Source organism: Lynx canadensis, chromosome E2 (genome assembly GCF_007474595.2).
Source record: "Lynx canadensis isolate LIC74 chromosome E2, mLynCan4.pri.v2, whole genome shotgun sequence".
Classification (NCBI taxonomy): domain Eukaryota; kingdom Metazoa; phylum Chordata; class Mammalia; order Carnivora; family Felidae; genus Lynx; species Lynx canadensis.
Window position 1 is genome coordinate 50,598,575 of NC_044317.1, and position 21,687 is coordinate 50,620,261.

General features: G+C 56.1%; 2 protein-coding genes across 5 annotated transcripts; one reads left to right on the forward strand and one right to left on the reverse strand.

Annotated features, from left to right (window-relative positions):
• The first annotated feature begins 1,571 nt into the window (after positions 1-1,571).
• On the forward strand, positions 1,572-14,647 carry LOC115503540 (vasodilator stimulated phosphoprotein). Of its 4 annotated transcripts, none has more exons than XM_030299830.1 (13): positions 1,572-1,916; positions 8,704-8,875; positions 8,970-9,135; positions 10,404-10,497; positions 10,986-11,035; positions 11,161-11,402; positions 11,578-11,675; positions 12,250-12,301; positions 12,462-12,495; positions 12,723-12,768; positions 12,923-13,013; positions 13,600-13,657; positions 13,779-14,647. In XM_030299830.1, the coding sequence occupies exons 1-13, from the start codon at positions 1,912-1,914 to the stop codon at positions 13,814-13,816; spliced, it is 1,146 nt and encodes a 381-aa protein (XP_030155690.1). In that variant the 5' UTR covers positions 1,572-1,911; the 3' UTR covers positions 13,817-14,647. The 4 variants fall into 4 exon arrangements, with proteins under 4 accessions (XP_030155690.1, XP_030155689.1, XP_030155688.1 ...); XM_030299829.1 differs by having other exon boundaries at positions 1,574-1,916; positions 12,459-12,495; XM_030299828.1 differs by having other exon boundaries at positions 1,578-1,916; positions 11,575-11,675.
• A 1,661-nt stretch (positions 14,648-16,308) lies between these two features.
• Positions 16,309-18,776, reverse strand: LOC115502159 (optic atrophy 3 protein homolog). Its single transcript, XM_032591290.1, has 2 exons — positions 18,761-18,776; positions 16,309-16,826 (listed from the first exon to the last, which is right to left on the reverse strand). Exons 1-2 carry the CDS (start codon positions 18,774-18,776, stop codon positions 16,309-16,311), a joined length of 534 nt encoding a protein of 177 aa, XP_032447181.1.
• Between the last annotated feature and the right edge of the window lie 2,911 nt (positions 18,777-21,687).

Below are 21,687 nucleotides of genomic sequence, written 5' to 3' on the forward strand. Positions count from 1 at the left end.
AGACAGGATGGAACCTGGCATTTTCAAGATGAGGCATGTTATTTGCTATTTGGACCTTTATAGAAAAGTTTGCAGGCGGCACACAGAAGCGCTACCTCTCCCATTTCACAGATGGGAAAGCTGAGACTCAGGAGGAGAAAAAATTCGCCCTAGGTCACACAGAACGAGGGTTCCCATTCTGTTGGATCAATATGTGTTTGAGCTGCTGTTCTGGGCCTGGCTGGATTGAGTGAGGCAGAAACTGATCAAGCCCACCCCTGCCCCCAAAGAATTCGCAGCTTAGGAGACACAGTGGGAAATAATTATAACCTAGAGGGATCAGCGTTCAAGATCTCACAGAGCGGGGTAGAGAAGGGAAGATTACTCAGTTCTTCAGAGATGAAATCTGTCAGAGCATGGCCTCGGAGGATGAGGTGAAGGAGGTCAGCACAGCATCCGGGTAGAGAGGACCAGGCTAGCATAAAGGCTGGGAAAGCCGATTCCCTCACCTAGTCGGCTGGGCCCCGAGAATCGTTGGTTTTACACTCATACCTTGCACCCAAACACCACTGTGGGCTCTGAGGGCTCAGGCAAGACGGCTATGGGCCAGATTTATTCCTTACCTCCAGGCCTCAGTTTACCCATTTGTAACCGTTGAACCCATGATTTCCCAGGCATCCTGCCCACGCCTAAGGCACCTCACCCCGGCCAGGTGGCGCTCTACGGGAGGGGCGTGACCACTAGCGGCGTCACGTGGGGCGGGGCCTGCGGGACCTGCTGCGGAAGCCTGGGAGGGTGTCGGGGCTGAGCCCCAAGCCGGCGCGTGGGGGAGGGGGTTCCCAGAAGCTAGCACTAGGGTGGGTGCCCCTGCCTCCGCGCCCTCCGATTGCTGGATGATCCCGCCATCCTCTGCGGGCGAAACTGAGTCACGGCGGGGCGTGCGTGGGGAGGGGGCCAGGGGCTTTATCCACACAGGAACCGGGAGTCCTATCCCCACCCAGGTCCAGCGCCGCACCCCCCCACCCCCACCCCGCTGCTGTGAGTCAGCGGCCGGCCGCGCCCCCTCGGCCCACTTCCTCCTCACCTTCCTGGGGCGGGCGGGGGGCGGTGAGAGGGATGGGGCCCTCCAGGCCCATCGCCCCCGTCTGTGCTGGGGAAAGGGTTCACCCCGCAGGAACCCTTCATAAATTGGCAGAGAAGGGAACTTTGGGAGTCTGAAGGTAGCCTTTAAGGGAGAAAATTTGAGAGAATCTAGGATTAACCAGATCGCTCCCCCCGCCCCCTCCATTAAGCAGAATGTGAAGAAATGGAGAAGTCGAAGGGGAGGGTGAGAAGAAATTGTGTCCCCATTAAGATCCTCCTAGGAATTTCCATCGTGGGAGAGAACGAGGGATCCAGGAAGGAACCCTTACCCTCCACCAAACTTCCCCCCGTAATTTGGGGGCGACCCTCGGCATGCATCCCCATGCAATAACGTTGGGGAAGAGGTAAACAGCGGAAGTCTAGGGTTCCGCGTTGCCCTTTTAAGCGCCCTTCACCCCCCCCCCAAACTGCCTTGAGGTGTCCGCGGCCCCTTTAAGGCGCAGGGCATTGTGGGTGCGGGGAGTGGAATTTTGGAACGAAATGTAGCGAAGAGAAGTACAGTAGTAAGAGTAACATTGTACCCGCCGCCGGCCGAGGGGGCGCGCCGGGGACGGGACGCCGCACCCCCTTTCTGCCGCAGGGACCCCCGACCAAACCTCCAGAGGGAGGAGGCGCCTGAGGACCCGGCCCGGTCCCGTCCACGTTCCCCCCAGGAAGCCGGACTCTATGGGGCGGGACCCTGGGGGAGACTGAGCAGAACCTGGAGCCAGCCCCGAACCCCTGAACCTTGAGCCAGGGGCGCCCCGGGAGCACCCACCCGTGGGTGCGCCGCCCGCCCGCTGAGCAGCCATGAGGTGAGCCTCGAACTGCCTCCAAACCCTTCCGCGCTCCGCGCGGGCTCCTCGCCCCGCCTTTGTCCCCCTCCCCCAGCTTGCTCCGGGCTGGAATTTGGGGACAGGGCACTGGGGGCCTCGGATTTGAGGCCGAGCCCCCTTGGACGAGTTCCAGTTACTGACCACTTCGCCATGACTCCTAAGGCTCGGGGTGGTGCCGCTGAGGTTCTCCTGGGAGCCCTCAGATTTGGGGGCGCTCGGAGGACTCCCGAATTTCTTAAAGACTTTTTCAGAGAACCTCCAAGTTGGTAGCTACTCCCTGCGTGGAGGCCAGGATTTAGGCAGGGCTCAGACCACCCCCCACAATCTCAACTGGGGCTCCAGAAGGGATTGGGGGGGGGGGACTGGTTTTGGGGGTCCCCGGAACCTGGAAGAGAGATTCGAGACGTAGACCTTGGTTTGAGGGGGGGGGGTCTCTCGTTACATGACTCTAGAAAAAGCCTTCTCCAGTGGGACCTCGCTTAACTTCGGGGGTGCTTCACCCCCCCCCCGAATTTGGGGGGGCCCTCATCCTCCGGTGGAGGTTGGTGCGGGCGAACCCACAGACCCAGGCGCAGCCTCGAGGGGTCTGGTTGGGACTCCCCACCCCCGCCGTTCCCCACCCACATTCAGCTCTAAGCAAGCTGTGCCTAGGACCGAGCCCGAGCGCTCCCCGCGGAGGGCGGCTCCCGGGCCCGGGGCCAGAAGGGCGGCCCCTCGCCCCCACCTGCGCGGTCCTGGGGAGGGAGGGGGCGCGGCAGCTGGGGGAAGAGGGGCCTTTGTCTTCCTGACTCACCTGTCGAGACAGCTGGTGTGGGGGGGCGGGCAAGGAGCGCAGTGGGCCGGCTGCTTTCCCCACCACGCGCCTCCCCCTGCTCTCACCACCGCCCCCCTTCCTGGCCATCCGGGGCCGTTGGGTTGGAGGGGGCACGCTGTGAAGCCTCAAGGTCACAGCCCTCTCCCCCTGGGACCCAGGCTTCCAAGACAGCTCCAGCTCTCTTCCCAGGAATTTAATCCTGGGGGTGGGGGGCCCAAAGGACCTGGGGATTTTGTCTTACCTGGGCCTCCCTGAGAACTCCTGGGCTCACCTGAGGGCGGGGCCGGTGTGGGCTGGGGGACCGGAGTAGACCCTCCCCCCATTCTCCCCTCCCCCGGCCCCCCATAATCTCTCCCTTGGGGCCTGAGCCTGACAATACTATCTCCCTTCCTCCACTCTCTCGGGGACTTCCTGCCCCCAAAGCCCCCGGCTTCAGGGGGGAGGCCCCTGGGACGACTGGGGATTAACCCCCTGGTGCCCACGTCCTCCCACTTCCCTCACGTTCCCCATGCCCCTGCCCTCTGACATTAAGAGTGGCATTCCTGTTGGTGACCGTTAGAGAGTCCCCTCCGCATGTGAAAGTGCTTGTAGGAAAATTTGGAGCAAGGGGAAACCCACAGACACCCTCAAGATCTCCTGCCTACCCCCATTGTAGCAACGTCTCTTCCAGGTCTGCCCTGGAGAGGGGGCTTCTTTCGGGAGCCAGGCTCTCTTCCCTCACCCTCTTCCCGGGGGACTCTCCTCTCCCACTGCCCCCCCCCAGCCCCGCCCCTTGCCCCCCCCCTCGCGTTTCCGGTCCCAGGCCCGTGGAAGGCGGATGGCGGATGTCCGAGTTAGTGCTGCCTCACTCACTGTGAGACCGTAAAAGGGCAGGAGCAGCGTCTGGGCCGGCCTCCCACCCCCCTCCCCCAGTCCCAGAAGCCTTGGTCCTCCCACAGGCCCCCCCCTACTGTTGGATGCGGCCAAACCTCCCACCTCCTGGGGGCTGGGGGCAGAAGTTGAACTACAGCGTGTCCCACCTGGGGTGGGGGGGGGTGGTCTTCCCTGCTGATGGCCACACCCAACTTCCTGGGCCGTGCCCCCTCTCCCAGGACCGCTAGCATTCAAAAAGACCCATGCCTCTGCCTGAGGGCAGCTGGGGAAACTGAGGCTCATGGAGAGAAAGGCCTGGCCCGAGATCCATCAGAAGTTGATAGGGTAGATGGAAGGGGAGGGGACTGGGATCTTCTGATTTCTGTCTGGTTTGGCTGGGGAGAGTCTTGGGGGCAGTCGGAAGAGAGGATGTTAAAATGGAAAATTACGGGGCTCCTGGGTGGCTCAGTCGGTTGGGCGTCCGACTTCGGCTCAGGTCAGGATCTCACAGTCTGAGTTCCAGCCCCTGTCGGGCTCTGTGCTGACAGCTCAGAGCCTGGTGCCTGCTTCAGATTCTGTGTCTCTCTCTCTCTGCCCCTCCCCTGCTCATGCTCTGTCTCTCTCTGTCTCAAAAATAAAAAAAAAAAATAATTAAAAAAAAAAAAACATTTAAACAATTTTTTAAAAAATGGAAAATTACAAGATATAGTTCTTTTTCTCCCAGTTTGACAAATATTTGTTGAGTGTCTGCCGTATCCGAGACTCAGCTGGAATTCTGGGAAGGCAGAGAAAGGGGGCAGAGGTCTGAGAGTCTCGGGGCAGAAGGGACTCAAGTATTTGGGTCCATTTCTTTCTTCTTCCAGTTACGGTAATTATTATTACCATTAAATTTTTTTTTTTTTTTTTTAAATAATGAGACCATTTGATCAGACATCTACTCAGTGCCAGGCACTGTATTATGACTGCCCCCCCTCCGTGGGAAAACCGAGGCACAGAGAGTTTAAGTAAATCACTTATTAAAGTCTGTGGAAGTAGGCAACTTTGGATTTGAACTCAGGGCCGTCTCAGGGCTTTTAATGCTCTTAAAAAAAAAATACAAGTAACGTGATTTTGCTGTATGAACACTTAAGATAATGCAGAGAAGCAAAAAGAACCCTTTCTTCCCGTTCATTTATGGGAAACTGAGGCTTTTTGGGGAGGAGGGACCAGAAAGAATCCACACAAGCCAAAGACCTGGTTCCTCATCCAGGATGGCTTCCAAGGTTTGTAGTTTGGAAAGGTGGTATGCGCCTGGGGGGACTGGATTCCAAGTTTTATGGTTTAAGGAGGCTGTGGGGTGAATCTTGAGAGGGGAATGAAGCAGGGGAGGGAAGGGCAAGCCTCTAATCTGGAAGGCTTGAGTAAACCAGAGTGACTATGCGTGATTGCCTTCAGTGACAGGAGCCCTCTTGCTCCTGTTCTGACTCCCTTGTTCAGCCAGTACCAAGTCCCAGGTCCTGAGTTCAAGTCTTTTCTTATCTCTTTGAATCCTTAGAGAAAACCCAGTGAGTTACGGTTTCCAGGGCTGGAAACTGCAACTCAGAGAGGTGAAGCCACATAGCACGGGGGTGACTTGAGCCCTTTGTCATCCACCACATGTTAGCGCTTTCCAGAATGTAGGGACTTATGGGAAGGTATAGGTCCTGGGCTGGCTGGGATTTAAGGCTCTCTCGTGTCAAATCAAGGGTGCGAGACCCCGGGAGACTGGGGAAATCAGGCGGACCCCGTTTCAAACTCACTCCCTGCTGCCCGGGCTGTGGGATTTTCCATTCCAGCTTTTTTTTTTTTGCCTGGTTTACAGTTTTATTTTTTGAACTTGAGTAACGAAGCAGCATCTTATAGGTGACACCAGCCCAGGGTTGAAAAAGAAAAAAGAAATAAGCAATTCAAAAGGGTAAACCGTCCTAAACGTCCATTTCCTCCATCCTTCCTCAGGCCCCCAGGGGCCCTCCGGCCTGCTGTCGTTAGTCTCCTGAGAAGCAGCCCCTGCTTATATCACCTCACCACCCTGTGTGCAGATGTATTTATATCCTCTCACCTTTTTTTTTTTTAAACCTCTGATATGCACCACTTTATACCTTGCCTCTTAAAAAATTCAGCTTAGCTGTTTCCTCTTTAAATGAGACTAAGAACTTGGGTAGACTAGGGTACAGACAGGAGCCCCTCCGCTTAACTTGCCAAATGACCTGGGACAAGTGTCTTTACCCCTCTGTGCCCATAGTGCTTCATCTGTAAAACGGGTAAAGCACCAGAGCCCATGTCCCAAGGTTCATTGGGCAAATTGGGGCTCTGTACCTACAACAGTGTCGGGGACGCAGGCTAACCCATAAAGGTGGGCGCCTTCGTTAAGAGTTTTCCCTTTAACGATTAACAACTACTTGGCGAATGTGGCAACCATTGCGTGTCCATTACGTGCCAGGTACATAGGTTGTGGGGACACAGCGGTGAACAGAGACGAAAAGAGTTGCTGTCCTGACAGTTTGGTAGGGGAGACAGGGATCTGTCAGGAAGGATCCCTGCTGAGAAATAGGGAACATGGGATGAGAGGGAGGAGTTTTTCCAGATGGAGTAGTTGAGGAGGGCTTCCCGGAAGAGGTGACATCCTACGGGGAGACCTGAAGGAGGCGAGAACCCAGGATGAGGAAGTGCACAGGTCCGAGGCAGGAATGTGTCTGGCATGTTGAAGGAGGGCCTGACAGCGGGGCTGGAACAGAGCAGTGGTGCCGGAACAGCGAGCTTGAGGGAGGGAAGGGATGAGATCAGAGGTGAACACGGATCAGACAGGCCACAGAGAGAAGTTGGCTTTTATTCTGCGGGAGCCGTGGGAGCTTCCGAGAAGAGAAGGGCCACGATCCGACTTGCGACTTGTGTTTCAATAAGATCCTTCTGCCGTTCACGGGGACGCTGTGGCCTGGAGAGGGTCAACTCCCCGCTTCTCCAGCCGGGCCAGAGACTCAGCAGGGCAAGGCTGCTTGGGAGAGCAAAGTGCAGGCAGGGTGGAGTGGCAACCATAGCCCCGGGCGCCTGGCCAGAGTCTGCCCTGGGTGTGGGTGGCAGGTGTGGGCGAGCCCTTAACCCTGCTCTGCCAGGGGCAGCGGGAGCCAGAAACAGTCCCCGAGGCCGCACTTGTCTGGAAACAGCACCTGATATTTGGGTGGGGCCCACGCAGTCTCCCCGGTGGCTACGACTGCGGGCTTGAGAGCCAGGTGGCGGGGGTTCAAGTCCTTGCTCTGCTGCTTACCAGCTGTGTGATCGAGACCAAGTCACTCCACCTCTCTGGGCCTCCATTTATAGTCCTCACTTGCAAAATGAAGATAAAATAGTGCCCGTCTTGGCGGGCTGCCGTGGGCATAGAATGGGTGTCCCTTTGCAAAGGGCTTAGAGTGCCTGACCGGCTCTAGTGCCCGATGGGAGGGAGGCGCTACGATTACATAAACGTGCGAGGGGGAACGGGGGGCTCAGCTTCCTGGCCTAGGAACCGGGGCCTGGGCCTGCTGAGGGGCTTTCCCTGCCCTGTCTTTTACAATGTCAGCGTCACGCCCCAGCCCCCAGCCCTGGCAGAGGCAGAGCCATTGCCAAGTATAATTTATCTCCCCGGAAACCCCTGACCACCAACTTCCTCTTTTCAGGAAAAAGTCTGCTGGGGGTGGGGTGGGGCGGGGTGGGGACCAGTGCTTCCCTCTGGTCTGTGTGTGACCTTGGGCAAGTCACTTCCCGTCTGGGAGCCTGAGTTCCCTCACTGGGGGAGGGGGCATGGAACCTCTCCGGGACTGATGGGGGCTCCGGGGAGATGTGGCCGTCTGACTCCCCAGGGGTGTCCGTTCAGGGTGCCGTGAAAGGGATGCTGACAGTTACTAAGCACTCAGTACGTGCCGGGCACTCTGCCAAGGGCTGTCTGTGCCCAGACTCGTTTACTCCTCCCACTGCCCCGGGAGGTGGGGACTGTCATTTCCCCGGTTTGCAGGCAAGGGAGATGAGTACCTGGGTGGGAAGGTGCTGGCCTGAGTCACATGGAGTAGGCGTCTCAGGGAGCATTTGAACCCACGTCTCTGAATATCAGATCCTGAACTCAGAACCGGTGTCCTGACTCCTCCCTGCCAAAGCTGAGTCAGATGTCACTTCCTCCAGGAAGTCCTCCCTAACCCCCAGGCCAGGGCGGGTGCTCCTTCTGAGCACCCCAAGCCTGGCCTTGGGCTGGCACTGTCCCTGGACAGGACTGTCTACTGCCCTAGAGGGTGGGGCCGGGCCTGTCTGGATCACTGCCCAAGACATAGGCTTGAGAGAACAGGGAGCGTCTGCTGATGGCGGCTGGTGCCCGGGGGCCGGATGGATGGGGCGGAAGAGCCTGGGATCTAGCGTCCGTGTTCCGCCCACCGCAGACCTCACCCTTCCCCTCCCTGAGCCTCCGCTTCCTCCCCTGACCTGAGCCGGGGAGTGAGGGCTGTGGGGGAAGGGGGGTGGTCAAGCACCCTGGCAGAGACAGGGAAACCGAGTCTGAGAGCACCGGGCGGGGGCTGGTCCCCAGTGCTGCGCAGAGCTCCTGCCGGGTCCCCCCCCCCCCCGTCCTGCTTCTCCTGAGCCCCCGTGTCCAACTCTTACCCGCTCCCCTGAATCTCCGTCCGTCTGTCTCGGACTGTCTGCCTGTCTCTCTTCACTCACTAGGTGCTTGTCTGTCTCTTTCCCCAGCCCCTGTCTTCCCATTTGTTCCCTCCGCCTGTCTCTCTGTCTCTGGCTCTCCCTCCCTCGCCCGTCTCCCCACATCCGTCAGTACATTTGTCTCTTGCCGTCTATCCGTCTGACTCTTCCTCTCCCTCACGTTCCCAGTTGGCCTCTTTGTCTGTCTCCCTTCCGCTCAGTCTGTCTCTGTCCCACCTGTCTGCTTCTCTCTCTCAGTCTCTGCCTCGGTCTCCCTGCAGGCCTGTCTCCCCCTCATATGCCGTGAATCTCCAAATCTCCCCGGGAGACCCGGATGGAGGTGACCAGCCCGTGGAGGGTGGGGCCCGTGCTCGGCTGTGCTAACCTGCCCTTCTCCTTCCTTCCCCCCCCCCCCCCACCCCGCAGTGAGACCGTGATCTGCTCCAGTTGGGCCACCGTGATGCTTTACGATGACACCAACAAGCGATGGCTGCCGGCAGGCACGGGCCCCCAGGCTTTCAGCCGCGTCCAGATCTACCACAACCCCACGGCCAACTCCTTCCGGGTTGTCGGCTGGAAGATGCAGCCAGACCAGCAGGTGAAGCCTCCGCCTCCCTCTCCCTCTTCCCGTGCGGGCTCTGCCCCCCACCGCTGCCCCCACCATCCTCACCCGCCTTTCCCCTCCTGCCAAGGTGGTCATCAACTGTGCCATCGTCCGGGGTATCAAGTATAACCAGGCCACCCCCAGCTTCCACCAGTGGCGCGACGCCCGCCAGGTCTGGGGCCTCAACTTCGGGAGCAAGGAGGACGCAGCACAGTTCGCCGCGGGCATGGCCAGCGCCCTCGAGGCATTGGAAGGTTCGAAACTGGGCAGGGGGGACCGCTGAGCCCTGCCACTTTACCGCTCTCAAATTAGCCCCATTTTTTAAATGTTTATTTATTTATTTATTGTTGAGAGGGCGAGCGCGCACAAGCTGGGGAGGGGCAGAGAGAGAGAGGCAGGCACAGAATCGGAAGCAGGCGCCAGGCTCCGAACTGTCCACACAGAGCCCCACCCGGGGCTCGAACCCACACACCGTGAGATCACGCCCTGCGCTGAAGTCAGATGCTCAACCGACTGAGCCCCCCAGGCGCCCCAAATTAGCCCCATTCTCATTCATTGCTAACTCACCGCTACCGTGGAGATTCTACGGTGAGGATTTTGCACGGGCCCCTCTGTGCCCCACGTGCACCCATGTGTAAAACGTGCGACTCCCAGGTGACCGCCTCCCCGATCAAGACGGAGATACTTCCAGGCCCCAGAAGGCTCCCTGTGCCCTTTCACTAGGTGCCCATTGTAGTGATACGTCATCGGTTAGTTTTCTGGCATCGCTATGAAGAAAAAGACCTCCGATCAGTGTGAAACGTGGACCTGCTCTCCCCCCCCCCCATCCGCCCCAGGCGTGTAGGTAGACGCGGGTTCCAGTTCAGCTGGGGTGGGGCCTGCGCCCCTGCATTTGTAGTAAGCGCCCCGGTGAATATGGGGCTGCCAGTGCACAGACAATACTCTGAGGAGCAGGGCTTGAGGAGACCGGCGTCCGGGGCGGCCACCGTGGCACTTCAGATACCCCGATGGCAGAGGGGTTCGCTTCCCGGGGCAACCTCAGTGCCAGTGGGGGAAGGGGTTGCCCGTCTGGGGGCACAGAAAAAGATGGTGGGTGGTTCAGGTTGTGGGAACCAGAGGCTTGGAGGCGGGTGAGGAAGAGGCTCTCGACCTTTCTGGGAAAGGCATTCTTGGGCTGGGGTCTGAGTGGCGGTGACGGTGGTTAAAAACCTGGACGCCGGAATCAGCCCGAATTGGCGGGGTTCATGCAAACTCTGGTCCGCAAGACACGGGGTAGGTGACGGCCCCATGGGCATCGCTGCCCTCGCTGGGCATCATCACAGCACCTGGCTCGAACCAGTTCTGTCAAGGGAGGCTGGTGGGGGGACCTTCGACCCACACCCGAGCCCGAGGGTCGGGGTCCTGGAGGAAGAAGGAAGCGAGAGCCTCCGGGCGAGCTTCCTGGGAGAGCTGAGCGAGAGAGCTGCTGGGTGGGGCCGAGTTCCAGGGTTGACTCACCACCCTTTCCACTCTCACCTTCCAGGAGGGGGGCCTCCGCCACCGCCACCACCAGCAGCACCTTCCACCTGGTCTGTCCAGAACGGTCCTGCCCCAGAGGAGGTGGAACAGCAGAAAAGGTGGGGCCAGCCCCTGGGTGGGGAGCCTTACCACTACCAGCGTTCTAGGATGTTCCAGAACCCCTGACTCCCAGAGTCCGGCACTCTCCGACTTTGTTTCCCCAGTGTTCCTACTCCCAGGGGGCTAAGAATGAAGGGCTTTCAGAAAACCCCACCTCCCGGAGAGTTCGAGAAGTTCCCACACCCAGAGTTGCAGCACGTTCTGACCCCGTCAAATCCTGGTCCCCACATTCCCAGAGTCCACAAGTCGGTCGTTTTAAAAGATCTTGGGCATTTTGTGATTCAAACGTTCTTGACGGTCGATGACTAGAAGCCTCACGTCTTGGTCTCCCTGTCCCTGCCCTTCCCCCCAACTCTTTCCTGGGCCCCCGGGGGGGGGAGGAAGGCAGTCAGCCCCCCCCCCCCCCGGAGACCTGAGAGAGAAGCCGGGAGGTTGCAGGCCATCCTCGGGGACCCCGAGTGATAGCAGCTCTGTCGCCCCTTCTCAGGCAGCCCCCGGGCCCGCCGGAGCACATGGAGCGCCGGGTCTCCAATGCAGGTGAGTGCTTGGGGGTGGCCTTGGGGGGACGTGGAGGCGGGACTCCCCAGAGGAGGGGGGTGGGCCGGCTGGACAGCGAGGGGCGAGGCTTCTTTCTTAGCACCCTCTTTCTCTGTTTCTTTCAGGAGGCCCGCCTGCTCCTCCGGCTGGGGGGCCGCCCCCCCCTCCAGGACCTCCCCCTCCTCCGGGTCCCCCCCCACCTCCTGGGGTGTCCCCCTCAGGGGTCTCGGCCGCAGGGCATGGAGCAGGGGGAGGCCCGCCCCCTGCGCCCCCTCTCCCCACAGCACAAGGCCCCAGTGGTGGCGGAACTGGGGCCCCCGGCCTTGCGGCCGCCATTGCAGGAGCCAAACTCAGGAAAGTCAGCAAGGTGAGGGGGCCAGGTCCCGCAGGATGTGGGGTGATGGGGCCCTGATGGGATAATGGAATGAGGCCAGAGTTGCCCGGGGGAGGGGGGGTGGGGGAGTGTCACAGGAGGGCTGGGGGAGGGGGGGGGCAAGAGGCCTGCGCATAAAGCCCCTTCCTCTTTGTAATTTCTCCAGCAGGAGGAGGCCTCAGGGGGGCCCTCAGCCCCCAAAGCAGACAGCGGCCGGAGCACGGGCGGGGGGCTGATGGAAGAAATGAACGCCATGCTGGCCCGGAGGTGAGCCTGAGCCTGGAGCCTGGAGCAGTCAGTGCCTTGGAAAGCTCTGGAAGGCTCCCGAGACCAGCAGTCATCACCTGGAGATTCCAGTTCAGTAGGGCCGGGCTGGGGGAGGGCTCAGATTCCCAACGCGTTTGTTTCTTTGGGTGAAAGTTCCCTCTTCGACAGCCAGGTTTGGGATCTCATGCTGGAGATTCCATTCTCCTGAGATGGCTGAGGTTTGCAACCACCCAGGTGGCCTCTAGAATGTTCTAAAACCCAGAATTCTAGGACCTCAGGAGGTCTCCCCTTAGGAGATCCTGCCTGGGCATCTTGGACACTCAGATTCCTAGAATCCCAAGCAGCGGAAGACAGAGAGCCCTCCACCCTTAGCGCGTTGTGCTTCCCAGATGGGAGCAGTGTAAGGCCCGCACCCCAGCTGGAGAACAGCGCTCTCTTTAACTTCTAAAACTCAAGTTTTAGAGAATTCCAGAACTCTACGCCTTAGAATCCACCTTTCTAGAACTCTGGTTAAGAACTACCGAGTGGCTGAGGGAGGGCTGAAGCCATCTGTTTTTGCCTGTCCCTCCTGCAGAAGGAAAGCCACACAAGTTGGGGAGAAACCCCCCAAGGATGAATCTGCCAATGTGAGTTAGGGGCTCTTCCTGCCACGTGCACCTTAGGCTGTACCATTCGGGTAGGGATACTGGGGAGGGCGGTGGGGGTGTGCTAGGAATGGGCGGGGTTTGAAGCTGGAGGAGGAGACCGAGCCGCCCGTCTCATGACAGTTTTATTTCCCACCAGCAGGAGGAGCCAGAGGCTAGAGTCCCAGCCCAGAGTGGTGAGTGAGCCGGTCCGGCCACAGGAGCTATGTGTCAGGATGCCCTGTTCTCACCCGGAACGCCCCTCCCGCCCCCTCCCCTCCATGGGGGAGTCTGTGCCAACACTGCTGGGGATTGTGGTCTCCGGAGACGTTTCTTTGAACAGGGGCTGATGAAGCTAGGGGGTGGAGATTGAGGCAGGACCTTCCTTGCCCCTGATCTTCCCGATTCATTGTCTTTCCCCCAGAATCTGTGCGGAGACCCTGGGAAAAGAACAGCACAACCTTGCCAAGGTGGGCCATCAATGCTGGGGCCCCATCCCCCCGGAAATAGTCGGATTTGCCCACTTTGTAGGAAGGAACACCATGTGACCCTTGGAAGGGGAAGCAGGGGAGACGGACCCTCTCTCTAACCTCATTTCTATTCCAAACCACACCGACTCGCTAGGATGAAGTCTTCTTCTTCCGTGACCACTTCTGAGGCCCACCCCTCTACGCCCAGCTCCAGTGATGAGTCAGACCTGGAGAGAGTCAAACAGGTAGCTCAGGGGAGGGGCCAGGGGTGAGAATCGGGGGCTAGAAAGGGGCCACGGGAAGACAGGAGATCTGGGTCCAAACGCTGCCGCTGGCCTGCCCTGTGATTCCATGATAAAGCCTCTGAATCCTCAGTTTTCCAATCCGAGACATGGAGGGATTCAATCAGGTCGGGAGGACACTGAAACCACAGCCTCCTCTGCCAGTGCCCGGACAGACCTTACTAATCTATCACTGCGCTCCTTCCTGAGGAGTACCCAGAGTCCTTTCCAGCACACCAGCCCCAGCCATCCATCACCAACTGGAATTGGCAGGAGACTGGAATGTATTTGCCAACCCCGGTACTGGATGTTCTCCAGTACTTTTCATCTGGCTCCAAGGATCCAGAATTTTCCCCTAGAATTCTCCAGTCACTCTATGGCTTTATCAGTGATGTCATTGTGTGTGGGGGGGTGGGGTGTGTGTGTGTGTGTGTGTGTGTGTGTGGTCCTTGAACCTTATTCCTCGGGCCCTTCAGTCATTAAGAAAGGGAGGATTCATTTCTACAAGTCCAGGTACCCTTCCTGACTGGTTACACCCCATTATTTCCAGGAGCTTCTGGAAGAGGTGAGGAAGGAACTGCAGAAAGTGAAAGAGGAAATCATTGAAGGTGAGGCGGTTTTTTAAATTTTAAATGTCTAGTTTGGAGGCATCCCTTGCAGAGAGCCCTGTTCTGGAAGGGAAGGGGGAAGAGGCTCCGCCCCTGACCTCTGCCCCTTGTTTCCTTCCAGCATTTGTCCAGGAGCTGAGGAAGCGGGGTTCCCCCTGACCACAGGGCTCCCGAAAATCCCGTATGTCCTTTCTGCACACCCCGCCTGTCACCCTGCTTTCCCTGCCTCAACTTGACTTGGAATTGGCTGAAGACTACACAGGAATGCGTCGTCCCCGCTCCCCATCCTACTTGGAAAATTCCAAGGGGGTGTGGCTTCCTTGGCAACGTGCCCACACCCATACTGGCTGCTGATTGGCTGGGGAGGCCCCCACCCTTTGCTCCCTTTGGTCCTTCCCCTCTCCTTGGGGCTGGTTCCTCCGCTGGGGATGTACCAATGAACCCCACAGTAAGGGGGGAGGAAGGAGGGAATCTCACATTCCCTTGTTCTAGATTCACTTTAACGCTTAATGCCTTCGAATTTTTGTTTTTTTAAGAAAAAAAAAAATATATATATGTATTTAGGTTTTTTGGGGGGGAAAGGGAAATTTTTTTTTCTCTTTGGTTTTGATAAAATGGGGTATGGGGAGTTTTTAAATGCTGTGCCCCAGGCTTGTCCCATTTGGGGCAGCTATTTAAGGGGGGGGGGTGTCCCACCAGGCTGGGGGCACCTCCACCCCCCACCCCAGGGAACTCCCTTCCCTTTGGCTCCTTCCCCTTTTCTATGAGGAATTAAGATGCTGTAACTTTTTGGAACCTCAGTTTTGTTGTTTTTTTTGTTTTGTTTTTTTTATTTGGGTAGGTTTTGGGGGCCAGGCCATTTTTACCCCCTGGGGAAAATAAAAGGAGGGAGAAAGGAAAAGGGGAGGAAACCTCCCCTCTCCCACCTTCACCTTTAGCTTCTTGAAAAATTGGCCCCTACGGAATAAATCTGCCAGTTTTTATAAATGCTAAGGTTTCTGGAGTGATTTGAAGGGCCGCTCTGATGAAGACGGGGATGTGCCCCTCCCCCAGCAAACTCCCTTCCCCTCCTCTTCCTGTTCCGGTTCCCACGGGGCTCCTGCACCTGGGTGGTCTCAATACCCTCTCAGCCTCCTCCTGTCCCCAAGCCTCTTCTGGGCTGCCTCCTCATTCCTTTCCCCCCTGCACCAAACAGTTCAGTACCGTAGAGAAAGCTAAGCATGGTCCTTCACTGACTGTGTGGCATCGGGCAAGTCCCTTGGCTACCCCTGGGCCTCAGTTTCCCCATCTGGGAAAGGGCTTACGGGATGACTCTGCCCTTCCTGTGGGACTCCTCCCAGCTTCTCTCCTAATTTCAGTGAGCCTTGTACCCATTTTGTAGATGTACGTCATGGTTCTCTGACACATTCTTAAAGATGACTTCTTTACCCCAGAGCTCCTTTAATTATAAAATATTTACAATCTTGAAAAAAAATAGAATTCAGAAGTCACAGAGCTCACACACACCCCCTTCAGTGGTTCAATGGGTTGGCAGGGGGTAGGTGGGGTAGAAAACCCTGCCTGGTTGGAATATTCCATTCGGATGGGGGTGGGGGACTTCAGAGCTGAGGGGCAGGTGGTCCCACTGCGTGAAGGAGGGTGAGGGTGGGCTGGGCGATCAGTCCAAAGGCAAGAAGGAAGAAGGAATCCCTGAGTACTTGAGAGCAGGCTTGGATGGGATGTGACAAGTGACCCATGTAGCAGGGGACTGGGTGGGTCCCTATGAAGGGCTAGCAGGGAAGGACAGTGGAAAAGGACAACAGGAGGTCCAGAACTTCAGGTACACAGAGGCTTAGACCGACACAGAATGGCCCATCCCCAGGCGGGACCAATTTTTCTGTCCCAGAGGACCAAGTCCTGTTGGAACAGACCACAGGCGGTGGGGAGACCCTGTACCATGGGTTATGCCACAGACTAAAGAGGGGGGTATCTGTTGGAATGATCCACTTGAGGGGGTGACCTGCTGAGGTACGAGTGGTTGGTGGACTGAAGGCAGGAGCCACAGGGTGACTCACTGGGCAGAAGGCCCTCCAAGACCCATCCTTCTCTGTCCCCTCCAAAGTGAGGTAGATGGAAAGTGACCGGGTCTGTAAACCCACTGGGAGCTTGCATTTTCTTTACAATGGTCTGCACCGATGAAGAAGGGGGAAAGGGCGTTCTGGTGTAATGGATGGGGGGGGGGGGGGACCCTACTCAGATAAGTGGAAGTGTGACAGAATGAGCTGGCTGGGTCCATGTGTCCCGCCGGCCCACCTAGTAGCGAGTGGGTGGGATCCAATGGGACACGATCTCTTTCCATTACAGAGTGTTAAACCCGTGGACTGGGCCTGGGGGTGGGGGTGGGGGAGAGATGGGGGGGGGGGAAGGATTGGACAAAGGGACTCCTGTTGGAACAGAGTCCCTGTGGAAGGTACCTCCGGCCAGGTTAGTAGGGAGGCGGCCGACCAAAAGCCTGTCTGGATCAGCCCCAGTCCAGCCTCCCTTCCGCCCCGAAAGGGACCAGGTGGAATCAGCTGGGCAGGTTCCTCAACGGACCGTGTGGACAGAAGGCCATGTCAGAGTCGTCACAGCCCCGACAACAGCCACATCGAAGACCGGGGCCCTACAGTCCCCTATTCCTCGGGCGTCGCTCGGGGGGCGGACGGCGGGTCCCGGGCGCAGAGCCGGGCGCGCACCTCTCGCATCTGCGCCTGCAGCTCCTCCAGCGCGCTCTGCGCAGGCGCCGCGCGCACCTGCTCCTGCAGGGCCTCCAGCGCCAGCGCCAGGTGGCCCACCTCTTCCCGCAGCGCCTCCCAGGCGGTCTGCCGCTCGCTCCTCTTGCGACGCTGGTGCGCCTGGTGGCGCCAGTACTCCAGCACCAGGCAGCCGCCGGCCACGAGGAAGACGGTGGCCTCACCCAGCAGCTCGGCGCCCAGCTCGGCGGCCGCGTCCTCATTGAGCGGCTTGACGGCTTCCGCCCTGAAGCCCATGAGGCGCATCTTGGCCCGCATCTCCGCCCAGTGGTACACTGCGGGGGGAAGAGGGGTGAGGGATCTTTGGCCGCGGAGCCGCTGCAGGCCCCGCCCCTCGACGCCTCGGCGTCCCAGCCGGAGCAATGGGGACGCGGCCGCCGGCGCCAGGGAGTGGGCGCCTTAGAGACCGGCGCCGGGCCGGGTCAGTCAGCGGGCCTGGGGCGGCCCGGAGGGCATCTTCCGAAAGCTTCCAGTAGATTCCGGCAAGCAGCCGGGGCTGAGAAAGGCCGCCCCGGAAGGGCCGTCCAGAGCGGGGGCCGCACCTCTAGGGGGAGGGAGAGGACAGAGCCCGGGCAGAGGTAAAGCTGGTTCCTTGAGCGCGTTCCCAGTGCCCCCGAGGGCCAGCCAGGCTCCCTCCCGCCTCCCCCTAAGGTGGCGCGGCCACTTCTGAGCTCCCGAGGTGTGTTCGCTGTGGGGTTTGGGACTTCAAAAGGAGCTCGGGGCTTGAGCCACAGGCTGTGCCCACAACGTCTTTACCTGATCACTTATTCATGTGAGTGAGGAGTATCAGCATTGCCATCGTTTGGAAACGCAACGCAAGCACAGACTTGGTGCGGAAACGCGGGTCACCCTAGGAGTGATTATTAGCCATCCACAGACCGAGGAACTGATGGGGGAAAAGACGCGTCCTCGGGCTCATTACGAAATGAATTTGTGAAAACGTCCTATACATCACGTCGGGCAACCATCCCCCGGAGCAGCCACGGTGACCTGGTTGCCTTTCCTTCCTTTTAGTTAGAAGAATAACATAAGGACGTGGCGGGCGTGGTGCTGGGGGCGGGGGGTGGGGGATGATTTCAGCAACATGGAAGGGGGTGCACTGAAAAACAGAGAAGTCCACCTTCCCTACCTCCGGCTTCAGGCCTGCTCTTACTCAAACCACTTCTGGTCTTTTCTGCATTTATTTCTTCCAGTTTAACCCCATGATGCCAAATAACAAGCTTAAACCTCCATTTCTTGATTTGCTAAGTTGACTTTTCAAAAACGATTGTGTTTTCAGGGGCACCTGGGTGGCTCAGTCGGCTAAGCCTTCCACTTCGGCTCAGGGCACGGTCTCATGGTTCACGGGCTCCAGCCTCCGGTTGGGCTCTCTGCTGTGGGCACAGAGCCCTCCTCAGATCCTCTGTCCCCCTCTCTCTTTCTGCCCCTCCCCTGCTCCAGTGCACACGTGCTCTCTCTCAAATATAAAATAAAATAAAATAAAATAAAATAAAATAAAATAAAATAGGGGCACCTGGGTGGCTCAGTTGGTTAATCGTCCGACTTCAGCTCAGGTCACCATCTTGCAGTTCATGGGTTCAAGACCCGCGACGGGCTCTGTGCTGACAGCCGGGAGACTGGAGTCTGCTTCAGATTCTGTGTCTCCCTCTCTCTCTCTGCCCCTCCCCAACTCTCCTGCTGCCTCTCTCTCTCTCTCTCTCTCTCAAAACTTGAATAAACATTAAAAATTTTTTGAAAATAAATAAAATAAATGTTTCCTTTTCCTGCTGCCACCCATCCATTATGTGACTTTATAACATATTCTGCATCCCGTACTTGCCCCTGTCAATTTTTACAAGCGATTTTATTTACTTGTTTGTTTTGCGGGGGAGAAAGAGTGCACGTGTGTGGGCGCAAGTGGGGGAGGGGCAGAGAGAGGGGGAGAGAGAGAATCCCAAGCAGGCTGCCCACCATCAGCACCGAGCCTGACCCAGGGCTCGAACTCATGAACCGTGAGATCGTGACCTGGGCCAAAATCAAGAGTCAGCGGCTTAACTGAACCACCCAGCCACCCTTACAAGTGATTTTAATTTTTGACTGCTTATTGGCAGTCTTGGTAATTGTAAATAATATATACGTTGTAAGTACTTGTTAATGTACTTGTAAGTACATCAACAGCCCTACCCTGTCCTGTACACCTGTACTGGTTGTTATGCCCCCCCCTCCCGGAACTTGCAGCTGGTGTCAGAAGGAAGGGTCTGGATGCGCCCCTAACTTTGCACATCTTAGGCCTTCCCTGCTCTCCTTGTCCCTGTTACATCTTCTGGAGCACAGCCCAAGTCTGAGGCGCCACCTGCAGTGACCCTCATCGCCTCTAGATGTCACTGTCCTGGTTCCCATCCCTCCTCTTCCTTCCACATTCTGGGAGCTTTCTTTAACTTCTCTATCAGTTTCAGAGGTTCTTGGCAAACATATTTGTATCTATGAAGCCTTTATATAGCCTTCCTTTATTAAGAAAAAAAATGTTTTATAGAAGATCCAGACATGCAGACAAGTTTTAGAGTCTCCACTCAGCTTTATCACCTCTGTGACCTGGTAAGTGAACCAAGTGAGAATTCTGAGAATGTGGGCCCAGCGATGCCCAAATCCAGGCGGGAAGTGTCTCTCCTGGGGCCTTCCTCATAGTTTTTTCCCTCCCTGCAGCCCCTGCCCTGATCCAGGCCTCTCCTCTCCCACCCTTACCTCCTCCAAGGCCCCACAAGGTAGCCTTTTTTTTTCTTTTTTAGGTTTATTTATTTATGTTGATCTTACTCTTATAGTTTGTAGATTCTTTAAACCGTATGTATCTACTTAGCTGAAAATAAGAACCATTTTTTCCTTCCCACTTCTTTTGCCATTTATTCCGTGACTCTTTTGAGACATCAAGGAAGAAAGTATATTTGCTGTAGAATTCTATCAAATTAAGGAAGTCCCCTCTAGTCTTAGTTTTCAGAGAGTTTTTTTTTTTTAATCATGAGTGGGTGTTTACTTTTTTGTTAAGCTTCTTTTTAAGTTTATTTAGTGTGTGTGTGTGTGTGTGTGAGAGAGAGAGAGAGAGAGAGAGAGAGAGCAAGCAGGGGAGAGGCAGAGAGAGAGGGAGGCATAGAATCCGAAGCAGGCTCCAGGCTCTGAGCTGTCAGCACAGAGCCCGCCCCGGGGCTCGAACTCACAGACCGTGAGATCATGACCTGAGCCGAAGTTGGCACTTAACTGAGCCACCCAGGCGCTCCTCATTCATAAATCTAAAGAAACAGTCCCTTAAAGGTAAGGGTTCCAAATGGAAACTCAGCCTAACATGGAAGGGAAGGGAATTTTCTGTCAAAATCTGTAAGTTAAACCGTGGTTGTCAAGCACGTAGTTAACAACGAAACCAGCAAAAGCAGTGAAATCACTCATGTTTGCTTTCCTGGCAGAGTCTTCCATCCACAGGCAGGCTTTTGCCAACACACCAACAATTCTGAAATACTTCACTACTAATAAATGTCATAATTTCAAAAATAAAAAATAAAAAGAATGAGTGAGCTTTATACATTTCGACACAGAAAAGTTGCCAAAACACAACGTGCGGTGAAGAAATACATACAAGTCCTGAAAGACACATAAAGTGTGATTAAAAACAAGAACATGCATTGACTTCAGACGCATGCAGATCTAGGAAAAGTATAAAGTCTCACATGGAATTATACTCAGCATCATCAGGACAGATGGTGGAGGAGGGAGGGAGAACTGATGAGGCTTTGGTTTTATTTTCTACAAAATGGGGAGGAGCACCTGGCTGGCTCGGTCGATAGAGCATGCAACTCTTTTTTTTTTTTTTTCTTTTTTAGGTTTTATTTATTTATTTTGAAGAGAGAGAGAGTGCGTGAGCTGGGGAGGGGCACAGGGAGAGGGAGAGACAGAATCCCAAGCAGGCTCTGCATAGTGCCAAGCTCGAACTCATGAATGCAAGATCATGACCTGAGCCGAAATCAAAAGTTGGCTGCTCAACCGACTGAGCCACCCAGGCACGCTTGAGCGTGGGACTCTTGACCTTGGGGTTGTGAGTTCGAGTTCCACGTTGGGTATAGAGATTACTGAAAAATAAAATCTTAAAAAAATTTTTTTTTAAAAAACAAACCCAACATTAGGAAGATAAATAACCCAATTATTTTTTTTTAATTTTTTTTTCAACGTTTATTTATTTTTGGGACAGAGAGAGACAGAGCATGAACGGGGGAGGGGCAGAGAGAAAGGGAGACACAGAATCGGAAGCAGGCTCCAGGCTCTGAGCCATCAGCCCAGAGCCTGACGCGGGGCTCGAACTCACGGACCGCGAGATCGTGACCTGGCTGAAGTCGGACGCTTAACCGACTGCGCCACCCAGGCGCCCCGATAAATAACCCAATTAAAAGGAACAAGAGGTGGGGCGCCTGGATGGGTCAGTCCATTGAGCATCCGACTTCGGCTCAGGTCATGATCTCACAGTTTGTGAGTTTCAGCCCTGCCTCGGGCTCTGTGCTGACCGCTCGGAGCCTGGAGCCTGCTTCAGATTCTGTGTCTCCCTCTCTGTGTCCCTCCCCTGCTCGCACTCTCTGTCTCTCTCTCTCTCAAAAATAAACATTAAAAAAAATTTTTTTAAAAAGGAGCAAAAGCTTTGAAAAGAGACATCTCACCAAACATACAAATGGCCAATAAGCACATGAAAAGATGCTCAACTTATTAGTCATTAGAGGAACACAGATCAAAACCACAATGAGATACATTTCACACCTACTAGAATAACTATAATAGATACAACAACAACGACAAAGCCAATAGCTTTCAAGGTTTCAGAGCAAAAGGAACTCTCACGTACCTCCTCCAGTGGGAATGTCGAATTGTGCGGCCACTTTGGAAAGCAGTGTGGCAGTTTCTTAACAAGTTAAACATCAATTTACCATAAAACCCAACGAACCCACTCCCAGGTATCTACGCAAGAGAAGTAGCATACGTCCACGTGCGTGTGCCCAAATGTTCGCGGTGGCGTCTATTCACAAGAGCCAAAAAGAGGAAACAACCCAAGTGGCCATTGACTGGCGAATGGATGAACAAAATCTGGCGTATTTATACAGTGGAATATTATTCATACATAAAAAGGAGGGTGAAGCAGAGATCCATGCTCCAACATGGATGAATCTTGAAAACATTAGGCTGAGTGAAAGAAAACAGACACAAAAGGCCACATAGTGTATGATTCCTTTTATGCAAAATGTTCAGATCAGG

What these genes read in the sequence shown, in the direction of transcription:
- LOC115503540 (XM_030299827.1), top strand. An exon ending in GAGGTGGAACAGCAGAAAAG is followed by an intron (nt 10,498 to 10,985) that starts GTGGGGCCAGCC and finishes GCCCCTTCTCAG; the next exon opens with GCAGCCCCCGGGCCCGCCGG. An exon ending in AACTCAGGAAAGTCAGCAAG is followed by an intron (nt 11,403 to 11,574) that starts GTGAGGGGGCCA and finishes TAATTTCTCCAG; the next exon opens with CAGGAGGAGGCCTCAGGGGG.